Source organism: Falco biarmicus, chromosome 4 (assembly GCF_023638135.1).
Source record: "Falco biarmicus isolate bFalBia1 chromosome 4, bFalBia1.pri, whole genome shotgun sequence".
Taxonomy (NCBI): Eukaryota; Metazoa; Chordata; class Aves; order Falconiformes; family Falconidae; genus Falco; species Falco biarmicus.
The window spans coordinates 16,157,857-16,173,424 of NC_079291.1; the positions used below are offsets into that span (position 1 = coordinate 16,157,857).

Below are 15,568 nucleotides of genomic sequence, written 5' to 3' on the forward strand. Positions count from 1 at the left end.
CAAGCACCGGCTGTTGTCTGGCTATTTGTTTCTGTAGTGCCTTCGCTCTTGTGTGCTGTCCGTGGGTACCGCGATGCAAAATCTTAAAGACTTGCAAAAGAGGTGCCTATAACATGTTCCTGGACCTGAGGCTTTCCATAGCTATACATCTTGTGTGGAAATAACATGTGTAAATCAGATTTTGCCTGTTGGTGAAACAAGCAGCATAGACTACAGGAGGTATGAGATGACAGAAAGTCAGTTCCAGGTTCTCTTTGCTTTGCCGCCCAGAATTACTTCTTTCCAGTTAAAAGAACCCCCTTCCCCTCTCCAGCAGTAATTGTCAGATTGCTGTAGTCTCTTTTAAAGAACCCGGTGTGTGGTAAAATGCTGTAATATTTTCACTCTACTGGTGGAACACTGAGCACCGGAGTTAACCTGTTCTGTGATTCATTTGACTTCAGTGAGTTTCACCGGGGATACATTTAGCACCTATGAACCCTAGTTTTTCCTTTTCATCAGTTATTCGACCACTGCAAGTCCCTGGGGTATGATAAATTTCCTGGTAAGCTTGCGATTCTGTCTAAGGCTTCTTCAGCTGATCTCTTTTCATGTCCAGTCATTTCCTCAGCGCTCAACCTTACAACTGAAATCCCCTGCCACTGTGCCTTCTCAGGTGGGGATTTCGTGATTTACTAAGATGTCCATTAGCCAATGATTTGTTCTTCTTAAGCCTACTTTAAGTAAGTCTGATGTCCTTTACCGTTCCATTTAACTTGAGGAGGCAACCGATACTCTTGCAGCCTCCTGAAATGGCACTATATGATCCCTTTTTCATTTTGTTCAAGTGTCTGTGGATTTTTTCTGGCTTTCTTAATTTCCACTACATATGGTCTCAAGCCAGTTCAATCTTAATAAGTACAAGTAGTTCTCAAACCCTTGTTCTTTTCTAATGAGAAATAGCTCCTCTTCCAGTTCTTCAGTATTTATTGTGGCTTTTTTCAGCATTCTCAGGTTCTTTTAACTGCTTTTTCTTTTGCTGCTGCTATTGTTAAATGCCAACATTTACATGTGACTGCAATAAATTAGTGTCTTTTCTTCCACTTCTCTGATCCTGCCAGCTCTTCTTGGGAGGCTGCGGGAATATGGTTCTTGCCTTCCTTCTGCCACCCCAGATTCTTGCAGTTGTGAGTTGTCTGCCTCAGATGTTAGCAGCTTCTGCCTAACCCAATGGGATATTCAGGGTTTTTATTCTGTTTCTTTTTTTGACAAAGCTCACAGTATGATGCTGATGCTCAGGGAAACATCATTTTGTTGAAGCCACCATGTTCATGTGACTGGCTTGAACGTAGCATCAGCACCCTGTGTCTGCTGACCCTGGGCTAACCCTGGAGATGAGATTCATATTGACCTTGGTAGTAGTATAACTTGTTGTAGAGCTGTACAATTACACTTTTTAATAATTGCTCACGTTCTAGTAACAAAGCTGGCTATTTGGGTAGCTGCTGTTGGCCTCTGATCCTCCACTGCTGCCCACCAGCAAGTCTGCAGTAATGCTGAGCATGTTGTTCAGTCACCACTTCAAGGTGAATGGGGGGTGAAGCCCATCTGCTGGCAGCTGGCTGGCACAGGGGTCTGCATGCAACGTGAGTCCTATGCTTGATCTCTTGTTGGATGGCGTCCTGCGTGACAGGGAGCTGCTAGAAAGCTGAAGGTTAAACTGAGTCACAAATGCAGGTGCGCTGAAGCGGGTATTTGGGTATGTGAAAAACACAGGTACTAGCTGTCAGAACAATCTTTCTTAGGTAAGAACCAAAGCCTGGGCAAGGGAAGGGATTCATAGGTTGGAAATCAGTGTATCTGATAGGCTGTGCTAAGTATGTAATCTTTTCCAAATTAATGCCTGATCTTACTGATACTTCATGTATTTCCAGCTTCTTGCTAATTCATCCTCAGTAGCAATATTCATTAAAAAAGGAAGAAGAGTGGTAGTGATTTTTCTCCACAAAGTTTAATTCTGTTCCCATAAAACAGCATTGCAGGCTCTGTACTTCTGTGTTCAGTGATCCCAATAGCCGATAAAGTCAGCTACAAAACCCAAATACTTTTAGAATGATCAGTTCTGGCAAATTGAATGGGAATTCAAATGTCCTGCTGGGCCCTTTCATTCACCGTAGTAGTTCTGCAAGCAGACCTTCATCACTTCTGTTGACAAGGCAAGAGCCAAAAGCAAATTCAAATTGCTCCATTTTCCAGAGCTTCACTGCTTTGAAATGCTGATGAAATATAAACCCAAAAGTTAATCGGATGCTGTTTGCAGTTCACCTGGAAAGCCCGTCTGACCAAGGAGATGCTACTTCTTCATACTTGCTGGAGTAAATTCGAGGTGGGTCTCCCCAAGACAAGCTGTCCCCCTGCGAATCCTACAGCATGTCTTGCTTTTACAAAGCTTTTTCTCATTAGACCATTGCCATTAATACCCACCATGTATCTCCACATCCTTTACAGTGAATTATTGGTCTATATTGATAATGAAGGCAGACTTGGAAAACCTTTCAATTTCTAGAGAGTCTTCATGAGACATGGTTTAAATAGCATGCAAATTTTACAGCTTTGAAAACGGAGTTGTGATTAGACAAAGATTTGTTGGATTATAAAAGTACAAGTGTTTATTATGGCTGGTACTGAGAATAAACAGTTGCCTGCATATGCCAGCTACTATGGAAATATGTTTTTAAGTTCTAATGCGAGCTGTAAACCAAAGCTACTTCAGTTAAAAAAATTCAATACTTAAACTGTGGGGAGAAGTAGTTGGTGCCAGAGAAAACATTCCCATTTAATAATGTTTGAACACAGAGCTGTGATGCAGTTTGTAGCAAGGCAGTGAGAAAAACCCACAACTAATCCTTCATTGCAGCTGTCTGAACTTTTGGTTGTCTGCCATACTTTAAACAGCGACTTCTTTTTTCTGGTGACTCAAGGCTTGAATGACCTAGTGTGGAGAGTTTAAGCTATATACAAAAAAGAAGTTGAGCAAGAAGTCGCCAAAGTAAGTTGGGTTGCACACCCAAGCAAATCAGGGGTTTGTGTCTTAAGTCCTCTTCAGTGCCTAGGAAAAAATATTAAAATAAACAGATACCTTTTTTTTATTTATTTATTTTTGGCAAGGAAATATTCAATGGTTTAGACACCCATCTCTCCTCCCTCCCCTCTGCTCTCTCTCCTTAGAGTACCAATGATATATGAAAATTAAATTCTGTAGAGTTCTGAATTTTTAAGTTTATAAATGCTAACCTTTTCTGTAGAAAAAAAACTTTCTAAGTTTTCTTTGATTATTTAAAACCTTTCCTTCCCTTTGATTTATCTCACAGGTAGGCCTTTTAAGCAGCATGAAGTAACAAATGTGCTTTTTTCTTGACTAATTCTTCTGCAAAGTAACTTTGGAACTTGCATACTTTCAAGGGGAAATATGGGGGTCAGAGGTGTAACTTTATGTGACTACTAACTTCAAAGAAAAAAATTGAGTCTTTATGCTTTTGCCCCATTCTCACTATCACTTATCTGAAAAGGGGTTGAACATTTAAGTATTATCCTCAGCTGGTGGTAACCCTGTAGTTTGACAAGTCTTACAACTATCTACTCATTTCTTGTTATGACTCATTTTTAAAATGTTCATTCATAGCTACGTATCCTCATCTTTCACAGCTATGTATTATGTTGTATCTTTGCATTACGAATTATTTACTATATATAAAAAAAGAAGAGGTAACTTCTTTTCATTGCAGAAAAAAAATACCTATGCTGGCTTCAATGCCTGTGGCAACAAATCCCCAACGTAATAGCTTTTGAGGTATGCAATATGTACAGTATTGCATAGAGATAGATAGATATATTCACATACAGTATAAATACAGTATGCAATAGGGCAGTACAGCACCACAAGCCATATATTATCACCTAGCTGGCAAATGCAAGGATGAGCACAGACATTGAGGGGATTTTAGCCCGAGAGCTTAATACCTAAAATCCATGACCCCAGTGTTTCTGTGCAAAGGGGAGCAAACACCCTTTGGTTACAAGGGCTGGAACCCCCAAACAGTGTCAGCAGTTTGATGTTACACCCCACAGTGTCACCGCCCAGCCTCCCTGACAGCACATTCGTACAGGGCTCTGCCCAGATGCAGCAGCGCGTGATCGACATGAAATGGGGGCCCAGTCAATAGGTAGCTGTCAATAAAGGAGGGGAAAGGGAGGTCATATCAGTCTCAACACCAGTGAGCTGATTCTGGCCAGCCTGTTGCAATACGTGGCTTCCCTAGAGGAGGAATACGTGACTTCTATCTCAGAGCCACAGACCAGTCTCTTAATGACTGGATGTCCCCACCACAAAATCCCTCCTGACATTTCCCCCTTTCCTTTTTCCTTTCCTAATTTCAACCCACAGCTGGCACTTTCAGCTCTTAATTCCCTGCAATAAGTACTCACCCCCTACTGTATTTTGACCATACCATCTTCAGGTTTTGTATTTGCTGTACTAGATTTATTGTTCGCCATCCCTACTGTCTTTGATTAGCCAAGTTTTGCATCCAAAAGGAGGCCTAAGTCAAATGTATCGTTCATGGGCTGTTTATCCCCATCTGTTCATCAGTTTTCCCAAACTCCCTGAATCATGCTGGTGAAGTGAAAACCGTTGAGTACAAACAGATGCTGCTGCAAAAGGGGGTAGATGATCTGAAGCAGAACTGGGCTGGCAGCCTAAGCTAAACACTTTTCAGCTAATTTTTTTAGTATCGAACTGTCTTCTACAAGAATTATCCAAGTGGCAGACCTATCTTTTCTCTATAAACATGTGGGCAAACTGGATGATTTGCACAAGAACACACACAAGCGCTTCCTTTCCTGTTTTTTGCAATTTGATTTTTATTTAAATACCTCCAAAGCATTGTTAATGTACATTTTCTTCTGGTTCATGAGTAACAAGCATTTCTAAGTCTCAGATAAGATCCCTGTACAATTTGTGTTTGTAATTATATTTTGAATCTCATTTTTACATGTTCAGTTCCTGAGCCAAATAGTATTGACTTTTCATTTTGAATGATGCTACACAGAACTGTAACGCATGCTCGTACCTTTCAGTTAAACAATATTTTTAATGGATGTTCCTGTGTTTATTGTTCAGCATATTTCCATGAGATTACAGACTGTATGTTTTAGTTGAGTTAACAGTCTCCATAAAGTTGCTTAGTGCAAAATCCATTGTTTTTTTTTTAAATGTTGCTGCATAAAAAAATAGTTTACAACAGAAATTGTAGGTTATTTCATGGTCTAGAATGCATTAAAGGCATAAAGTCATGCACATGTCAGAGAACACGATATTTACAAATCTGTACAGTTTCTGTCCTTCTTTATTTACTGTGGCTCTTGCCAGGCAATCAGGTTCAACTCTTCTCACTCTGAGGTCAAATTCTCCAAGGTAACATATAGCCGTTGTCTAAACCCGCTTTGTTTCCCTTACCAGCACTGAGGTTGACGGCTGTATGTCTGACGGGCCCAATTCTGCACTCCATTTCATAAAGTCTACCTTCCATGGAGTCAGAGACGGTTGCCATTGTGACTCAAGGCAGAACACAGAAATGGGTGAACTCCACCCGGTCGCCTTCTCTTACTCCAGCATTTTGGTGTGTGGAATTACTGGCATATTTTGGCTAAGGCAGTACAATAGAGTGGCAGATGAATCTATTTCTGACCTGCAGATTATTCACAGTTGCCAGTCTTTCTCCTGTTCATTCAGAAAGGTAAGGAAAAGTATTTTGTGCTAAACTCACCAGAACTATATTAAGCGATTCTAGAAAACATCCTCCCCTCTCTCCCTGTTTATTTTCAGAACTGCTGGATATGGAACACGCTGTTAGAAAAGCCTCCGTGTGTTTACACCAACACCCAGCCTAAAAGCCAAGTGGATGCGATATCTTTCTCTTCCAGGTTTTGCTTTATCTTTAAAACCACAATAAGCAGCACTCAAGATGGATACCCATCTCCCACAGCCAGTGTCCACCCCAGGCACACCTCCAGCTGATGGAAGAGCAGAACGGAGAAAATCAGTCCTTCCACAGAGTTCGTATGGCAGAAGTATCATATGTGGCTTCAGTTGCCAGAGGTCTACTGGCTGTGAATCAGTGTGAAATTCAGCATCTTGGCCAGTCGGTGTCCTGTTCAGAAAAGCAGCCGACTTTATACAGGGTTCCCCTGGAAAGTGCTTTATCGCTGTTTGACACCGTGATAAGAGGCTCTTCATCATAACACCTGGAATCAAAGGTGCTCTGACTCCTCTCCTGCTGATACTCAAGGAAGAATGGCACTTACAGTATTCTCCGAATTCCAGGGAGACATCATGAATTCTATAAAAAGATTAGTATAACAACGGCACTTCTTCACTAAGGCTAAAAGAACGTCTTCCAGAAAAATAGCTTAATGATCCAACATTGGTGGCTTGTTAAATTCACAATGTTGAAGAAAAGTACCTTAGTAATCATTGCAATACTATCCATTAAAGTATGGTAGCAAATAGTTTTTCTTTTTAAGACACATCAGGTAGTAATTTGTTACGGTGGTTTATCCTGACCAGCTTGGGCAGGTTCTAAAAAAGGAACAAGCACCAAATGTGTGGTTGCTCCAAAAACATCCTTCTCCCCTCCTTCTTCCCCTCTTCCACTGAGAATAGACCAAGAAGGCCTGACCAGCCCAGCCATTACATTATAACCAGGTAACACAGAAATTAATCAATTAATTTATTATTAATAGGAGCAAAATGTGAAAGCGGAACAAATTTTAGATGTACTACCAAGCACACTGTGTCCTGCTGGTGTCTCCAAAAGACCCTTGTGATAACAATGTACAGATTCTTTAACTCTGAAAGGTCGAATATACTAAACTGTGATTTCAAAAGGATGAATCTTTTCTGTCTTCTATGTTCTTCTAGCATTCTGTTTTTCTTCTGCTTTCTGCACTGCTGGATTTTAGCATCCATGAGTCATGCGATCCTTCTAGCATCAATAGGTTTTTCTTCCGATTTCTAGCATCTCTGCCAAAAGACCCCTGGTTAGACTTTCTGCATTTCGATGTGCTGCTGGTGGTAGTGGTGGTAGCAATGATGTCTGGGTTGACACCTTCCATTTAGTTTATAGACAGAATTTTTCTGCTGCCGTTTTTTGAAAAACCACACAGCCAGTACGGCTGCAACCAGTAACAAGCAGAGAAGAATCACAATTACTGCTATGATGGCACCTTTGCTGGACTTGGGGCAATCCTCCCCTTCACACGGCTCGGAAGTGGGGACGGGCTTTTCTCCAAGGCCCTGGGTGAGATTTTCTTGCTCAGCTGATTCCTGGGACGATGTATCAGTAACGATATCTGGAGCTGGTGCAGTGGTTGCTACTTGTGCTGGGTAGCTGGTTGTTTCTTCTGGTTCTGCATACGGAGTGTGATCGGAGGGGCTGCCCATCACAGAGGTTTCTGACACAGACATTTTTAAGCTGGTTATGTAAAACAGCATCGTTGTACCAGGCTCCTGAGTCATAGTTTCCAGAGATGTAGTTGGGTGGTCCCATGCAGCATCATCATAACCTCTGCTCATGCTTAAGTTCTCCAGGCCACTCACTGACGTAAGTGGTATCGGTGTCTCATTGGCTCCTTCATCATCCGTCCTCGTTGTTGCTGCCACAATCTGTGTTAAACCCTCCTCTGGGGCTGGGCTACCATTGCCTGGTTTTCTTACTTCAACGTGATTTGGCTGGTCAGGTGTGAGGACGATGTCGTCTTCTGTTCCCATCGAGCCATCAACCTTATCCCCCTCCTCTTCGTCATCCTCTACCACTTCTTGTGTTACTGGATAGCCATCTAGCCATGACTCGTCAGTAATGGCAACTGCATCTATCTCTGCCTTTGTATCATTAGTCGTGAGAATGGGTCCGATGGGGAAATCCTCACTGTCGTAAAACATTTTGGCACCAGGTTCATCATAAGCTGTCTTCACTCCAATGCGGTTGTCACCTTCAGAAAGCTGTGCTTTAGTGGAATCATCTGTCTCCTTCTCTGATTCAGGCTCACTGAAAGCCTCTGATGGAAACCAAAACAAGTTTTTTTGGCTTAGGAGTGAGACGGGGGACTCGGTTGGTGCCCTGCTTCCTTTTTCAGAAGTGTCTGTGTCCTGAGTAACACCTCCGGTACCTTCAGTTCTTCCTTCCTTTGAACTTTTACTGAAGGAAAGCTGTTCTTGCTCCTGCTCGATTTCCTCTTTGCCATTTATGTGTTCATTCTCAGCAATAGGTATCGATCTGTCATCAGGAAAGTTATCTTCATAGTCAATGTGTGCCTCAGTTTCATCTAGAAACATTAAAAAAAACCACAAAAGCCAACATTTAATTTCTCCAGAGAACTGGGCTCATTTGTCACAAGAAGCCAAGAAGAAAGGTGCAATGAGGAGGAGTGACTTTTAGACTGTTTTTCATTCAGTGTCATTGTTTATTTGAAAAGGGAACGGGCCACCATAAGCTGACAATCAATATCAAGTTGTTTTTTTTTAAAATCAAGATAGGTGTCAATGCTAACTGCTAATATCTTATCTTTCCAGATTTAAAGATGTACACAAATAACTTACTATCTGCAGTTAGAGGATTTTCTTCAACTGCTTATTGCTTTCTCAAACCTTTGCTCTCCCTAACATGACTCTTTTTGCCAGACTTGAGGAAAAATTTTCATCATATTCAATTAAGAAATGGGTGTAGAGAGGAACGTATAGCAAAAAGTGATCAATTACAAGTTGGACTTTAAACAAACAAACAAACCAGAAGTTTTACAGCAACTTCATCCCTTTTGAGCAAGCTGATTTTAAAGGATTACATTCAGTACCATATATTCAATTTTTTATCATTATACTGCTTTTCTTCGATGACCTTGGTGTTGCAGTGATATGACACCTGGGGCCAGGTGGCCTGAACAGTATTTCTCATTCCATGAGAGCTCTTTAGAGCTGCCTGAGGAAGACCCCACCACCAAAGCTGATACTGAGTTCTGCTCATCTGCATCTGAAGAAACTAAGGTGCACCCATGACTGCAAGAACAGAAAACTCTGTCTCCGACACTTAAAGCCTAATGCCTAGGTATCAAGGTAATACCACCTGTAATCAGCTGTCAGGCTTCCAGTTTTAAGAAACTGAATGTTACCAAAAAGAAAAGAGAAAAAAACCCCAAAACCAAACCAGAAAACTAAACCAAACCAAACCCAAAACCCCCCACACCAACAAAAAACCTGAGTGCGACAGAGGGGTGGATTTATCACAAAATTTGAATTTGATTTCAAAATAACTCCCCATGCCTCAACAGACCTACCACTCATAGCAAAATAGACTTTACTCGATGCATGAATCTAAATGTTTGAATTTGAATGAAATAATGCATTTTAATTTATGTTTCTTCCGCTCTTCTAAAACCTTAGCTCAATGAAAAATTTTCCAAACTAGACAGGGTGGTTGATTTTCAGCTCACACAAGCTCTACTCCATAGAAAGTTGATGTAATTGCTGATATATATGCTGGCATTAAAAGTCCTAGAAAACAGTGCCTTGGGATATGGAAAATAAAACAAACTGAATCATGGTGAGAATTTTTCTTTTTAAGAGAGTGTTTAGTCTTTCATGAAGACAGTGAAGCAATAGACCTGGCATGACACAAGAAACAAGGAGTTATTAGGAGAAGCTGTATTACAAATCAATGCATTCATAAAGTCTTATCTATTTTTGCCTTTTTACACTCAACCAACTTTGAATCATATTTTCATCTGGGGCCCAACTCAGTTTCCGAATGAGTCACATTCTCCTTGGAGACTGCTTCCCAGACTTCTGGCGGAGCCATATTTGGTCTAGTCTTAAGAAAGATTAGAAATATTGTCAAACCAGTCTAACCAAAAACACTTAGTGGTGATACAGCTCACACCAGCTCACTTTTTGCCAGAACAGCTTAAGCCAGGTGCCAGAACAGAATGAGTATTAGCAAAAGGTATTTTTCTTGGAATAGGGTCCAGGTCTACCAGAAACCAAAGCAGTTACACTGTGGAAACCGAAATGTGCGACACAGCCTGTGAAGTGCTAATACCTCTGTGAAAGCTATCGTGTGTGAGAATTGGATGTTCTCAGCAGGTCCTCTCCTCTCACAGCAGGGGTGTGGGGTGAAACCTCTGCACGATAACACAGTGCCAACAACGGACCCCTCTCCCTCCCGGTCCTGGTCCCCTCATCCACTTGTGTAATCCTCTAGATCCTCTCTGTCCTCTGCAAAGCAGGAAAACCCTTCTGTCTGGTGCAAAGATGACTTAACAGATGGGGGAATCCAGCTCTCAGCGTGGAAAGCTTCCTGGTAGGACTCTCACTTTCCTAATTAATCCTAAAATCTTTTCCAACAGTCTTCCATTAATGACTGGAGGGTACCTCTGAATGCCAAAGCATGTCAGCCACATATTCATGATGCTCTGTGTGGCACTGGCCACTGCTACATAGCACTTACACAAGCCATCAAATGCTAGCCTCACTTTGTCCCTTCTCTCGCTTTCCCTTAGGGATTTTTCTCCCTGGTGCTCTCTTGGCATGGGAACAGTGCCTCGAGCAATTTTGTCACCTTACCATCCAGACTCCTGCACACCTGCTTCACTAAAGTCCAGTGTCTCTCAGGACAGCCTGTGTCTGTTTGATATATATGAACAGGAATGTCATGATGTGAGAACTCACCATGTACCAACTATGATGGCCCCTGTTTCCTCTTTTGAGATGAATCATCACACCAGCCTGTCTTCACCTGTACGTCTCCTGTACCTCTACTTTTGCCACTCATTTACTTGTCAGAATGTGTCATCCAGCTGAGGATGAAACATGGATTTTTACTTTATGGTGTTCTACTGCATGCACACGCATCCATGAACAAAAATTACACCTTGTATGCTTGTGGTGTTTCCTCCAGACCCATTCTTTAGTTAGCGATATGAATGGGCGGCTAGTATTCATCTCATTGACCGTTATGGATCATTGATAAATGCTTAATGGATGTAGTAATATGCTTTTTATAGAGATTGAGGCTTTTCCCCTTTAGCATCTCTCCTGCCACTTACTTTCAGCCCTTAAGAAGAAAGTCCTGCGGAGGCATGTCAGGAAAGAGCACATGCTCCTAGGAAAACATGAGTCCTCAGTCCATCAGAACATGTTAAGGGTCTGTTGAACCATCAGTCAAGCCTCCATCAAACCTGCTGTCTTTGGGCCTGATCCTGCACGTATAGAAATGAATTGGTGCTTTCTTAATGTCCAGCTGAGGGAAGAAAAAGCCCATTGTAGTCTAAAGAGAGCCCGAGATCAGAGCTCATTATGCCCCGCTCGTCACTGCATAAGGGACTCTTGTTCCTTCCGACAATCAGATTGTGACCCGAGTTGTAAAGCTGCTATAATGTATTTTCATATGCAATCTCCCATATTTGCATAGTTTATAGCAAGGACTATCAACATAGCTAATGTTAGCTTATGGGATACCAGAATGAAAGCAACTATTGAGCGCTCTGACCATCAAAGGAAACACAGACCCCCTTACTCTGAAGCTTTGATTTATATGATCCTGAACTGACTTACACAGTAATAATACTCTATTCTTTCTCCTGGGCCTCAGACCTTCAAACGGGGCTTGGTTTTAGTGAGTTTGTGTTACCATGACAATCTTTTAAGTCAGACGTGAGCTTGATTTTCCAGGAACAGATTGCACGACTTTTGCACTCCTTTTTGCTCACCTCCTCAGCAGTTTCTGGAGGTTTCCAGCTCCCTGAATTTTAGTGTCAGCACTGAAAAGCAATAACCAAAGTAGATTCAGCTCCACCTATTATACAAATAGTTGAAACCTTTATTTATACACATTTTTAAACCAGCTAGCAACTGATTTAAAAGCGGTTGCATCTTCCTTCCTATCCAAGCAGGTCTGGTTCTAAGAGGACCCAGCACCAAAATTAATTAGTCCAAGACCAAAATCTTTCTATATTTGGTCATTGTGACATCTTACCCCTACCCTTCTCTGGCAGACTCCAGGATCAGTGAGTCTTGATTCACTGTCTGAGGGATTACCGGGGCTGAAATGAACATTTTACAGCAGCAGATGCTGAAATGGCATGCTACCAAAGATGTGAAGCTCATTTAAAAGGTAAAATCCTTTTAATTTAGCCTTGTCCTTTCTGGGAAGCATCCAATCCTAAAAAGTTTTCATCTCCTTCAACTTTTGACGCTAATGTGAAAACAGTAACCAAACATAGAAACAGGCAATTCCAGAGAGCCTGGTTTTCCACACTCTAGGATCCGTTTAATTTTTCTTCTAGATAGCATATTGGCATCCAAGCTCTATTTTGAGTGTTGCTATTTTGGACAACCATAAAGTGCACTGCATACTTTGTGGATGTATTTTTGGAGTACAGGAAATTGAAACTTGATTCTATGTAGACCATCATCATAAACATTTCTACTGTATAAAAACATCTTTATTCTAAGAATCTCAAAGTAGTTACAGAAAACATGAACAAGCCTTTAAAGGTGGGAAGGAAAAGAGCAAGTAGACCAACCTGCCTAGATTGGTCAGATTTGTGACCTACAGCATCCCAAAGGATTGTCCATTTGGCTCGGATCAGGCACATGGACACACTTCTCTCAAATCAACCAGAGTATGCTAGACAAAAATTGTGTTGCCTTTTGTCTTTTGCAACAGCTACAAGAAGGTGGATGACTTTTATTCTAGCAGAAAGCCTGCTAATATAAATAAATAACCCATCATAATATTTTTAACTAATTCAATTTGGCAGAATCAGTTCATGCCAGATCAATAATTTACATTAATCTAATACAACCACTCAGTGACAGACCTGAAAAAAGAACCAAAGTTTGTCATCACATTTGTTTTGACAGGCCACGGACATATTTTGTTGCTGATCTTATTTGTCTGTCACAATTCTCCATTTGCACTCTCAGAAGGAAAACCAAAGCATTCCTGAATAAGATCGAAAACCAGAGACGTTTTGTTTTACCCTCCCCATTAAAAAAAGTGAAAGAATTAAATGGTGCTGGCTAGTCATGCTTACAGACCACATGGATGTGAATCAATGCTATTCTTGAAAACTCAGAAAGCAGCGTCTGAAGTCATGAGAACAGTTGAACCAGGCAAAAAGACTGGGAGCTGCAGATGGAGCTTTCAGAGGCGGTCAGAGTCGGCTGAATCCTCCTTACACAGAAATCAGAAGGACGGTCCCCCGTGCGGGAAGGTTAGACCAGCTCTGAACACACCAGACAAGTATTCGAGAGTTGACGCTGGAGAGATTCCTTAGATGTGCAGAAGATACGACCTCTCCTGCCACAAGCTCATAGCTGCCACAAGCTTATAGCCAAGGGAAAAGGATAAATATCTGACATTCTTCTTAGCCAGTTTTAGGGCAGAGATGTGACATGATCTCCCAGCCATCTCATCTGTCTTTGAGGAAGCAAATTCTCAAGGATGCAGCCTAATGCAGTGCAGTCCTGACACATACACACACACACATCCTGAAATGTTAGTATTAATGCTTCTGATACCGAACCTATGGTTCCTTTTGGGAAAAAAATACAAGTGTCACATAGCAACAGTCACTTCAGTCTCTGTGCCTGCAGGACAGCCACAGCAAGGCATGTACACCTCTGCTCTCAGACCTTACCACAATGCCAATCTTCAGGATATATTTTGTGAAACAAATGTGTTCTCTCCATTGAAATAGCAAAAATAATAAACTGCAAAAACCATGTATTTCCCTGTTTTCTGCTTAAGGTTGCTTTGCTGGGTTGAATATCCCTGTGTTTTCAGCTGGAACACAGTGTCTTTTCATGATGAGAAATTGTAGGAAACACTAACTATACAGAGACACTTTTTTTCTTTAAAAGCATCTTGACTAAAAATTACAGTCCATTACCTGGTGTGCGCACTTTACTGTACTTTACTTTATCCAGAATCCACCTAATATAACCCCAAAATTATTTTGTTCATCTATGCCTATAGCCAAGTTTTGCCACATATTTTATTTTGGATTATAGGTGTATTGATGCATAATATACTTTTTCCATTTAATTTACAAATCTGCCAGCTGCATCGTTGTACATTTACATCCTGGGTGCCAGAGTGGACCATATCTCCTCTGACTGAATCAAAACAGAGAGGAAAGATGATCATAAAGCTACTTCAAAGGACGTTTAAGTGCTATATTTAGACGCCGCTACGATGACAGTTCTTTGCCTTCGTATTTGCTCTGGGTAAACAACTGGGAATGTAAAGCAATGTTTCTACACAAGCGAGAGAAAAAGCCAATTATTGCTATTTAGTCTGATATTCTGCTCGGACAGCTGGGCATGAGAACGTGGCCATTACCAACCCATACAGTAACAGGCAGCTGTAATGCCTGCAAGTCTCAGAAAGCTTTATGAAGCTGGATAAACATCACTTTTGCATTCGCGAGGTGGAGTAAGCAGCAGAGAGCAGTCCAGTGGCTTGCCCCTGGCTCAGAGACAGTGCCAGATGTAGGAACAGGCCTTATATCTTTGCATCCTCTGATGGGAGTTTTTTCCCTGTGGTCCAGCTGTGTTGTTGTGAGAGCATCGGGTCCATTTCCCAGTTCCAGTTGCTCACCCAGCATGGGTGCAGAACAAGGGAATTGTATCATCCAACCAGCCTCTAAAGATAGCACTTAAATGTTCATTGCAGTGGCTTCACGACCATCTTTCCTCTGAAGTCAGCCAGTCAGGACAGGAATGGCCCACTCTGCCCACTCTGCCAACAGGGATATAGCATCTCCATTAAGTCCCATCATTAACCTTCATGATAGGGAAGTTACTCTCTTGCCCCAAAGTGCTTAAAAAGCAGTGTGTGTGCTGGCTTCTGCAGTACTTAATTAATAAATATTGCCCTCTTTTCTATGGACCCAAATTATCTGTCGACTGCAAATCAGGTTTCTTTTAATTGAATTCCATGTTTTGTTCTTTTTAGCTGAATTATTTTACTTTTTTTTTTAATAATGAACACTTGTATCACACACTTCTGTCTTCCCGTAAAGCCTCCTTTCCTGAAAAATTGTGATCAGGAGGATTGAATATATAATTACTAATTTAACACATATTGTATTTTCTTTCCCAGGTCCTTAAAGTGTTTGAAAAACATTAATCAAAGGAAGCCCCTCAGCATGAAGTCTACATTTAAATAACTTTAGAAATCATAATTCACAATATTACATCTGCTCCCAAGTTCCAGTGTTGATGTTTGTGATTTTACAGCCACACTTTCCTATTTCTTTTAAAAATATTTTTCTCTCCCCTGCGGCTGTGTGAAAGTCTCAGGCAAAACAGTGGAAACAGACCATTTATCCAGGGAAAATAGTGCACCACACACAACTTAAATGGCCTGATTCTTTCCCTGTCTTACTTCGGTGTAATACAGTTCTATTTCTATGTGTGATAAAGTCAGCATTTTCACTAACCTCCGTGAAGGAAAAAGAAGTAGCAGTTTGG

General features: G+C 41.3%; 1 protein-coding gene across 1 annotated transcript in view; it reads right to left on the reverse strand.

The window, feature by feature from the left end:
• Positions 1-4,886: 4,886 nt before the first annotated feature.
• SUSD5 (sushi domain containing 5) overlaps positions 4,887-15,568 on the reverse strand; it is a 43,868-nt gene continuing 33,186 nt past the window's right edge. Inside the window, exon 5 of the mRNA XM_056338661.1 lies at positions 4,887-8,361. Within this exon, the coding sequence (XP_056194636.1) occupies positions 7,079-8,361 (1,283 nt within the window). The 3' untranslated portion in view covers positions 4,887-7,078. The remainder of the gene's footprint in view (positions 8,362-15,568) is intronic.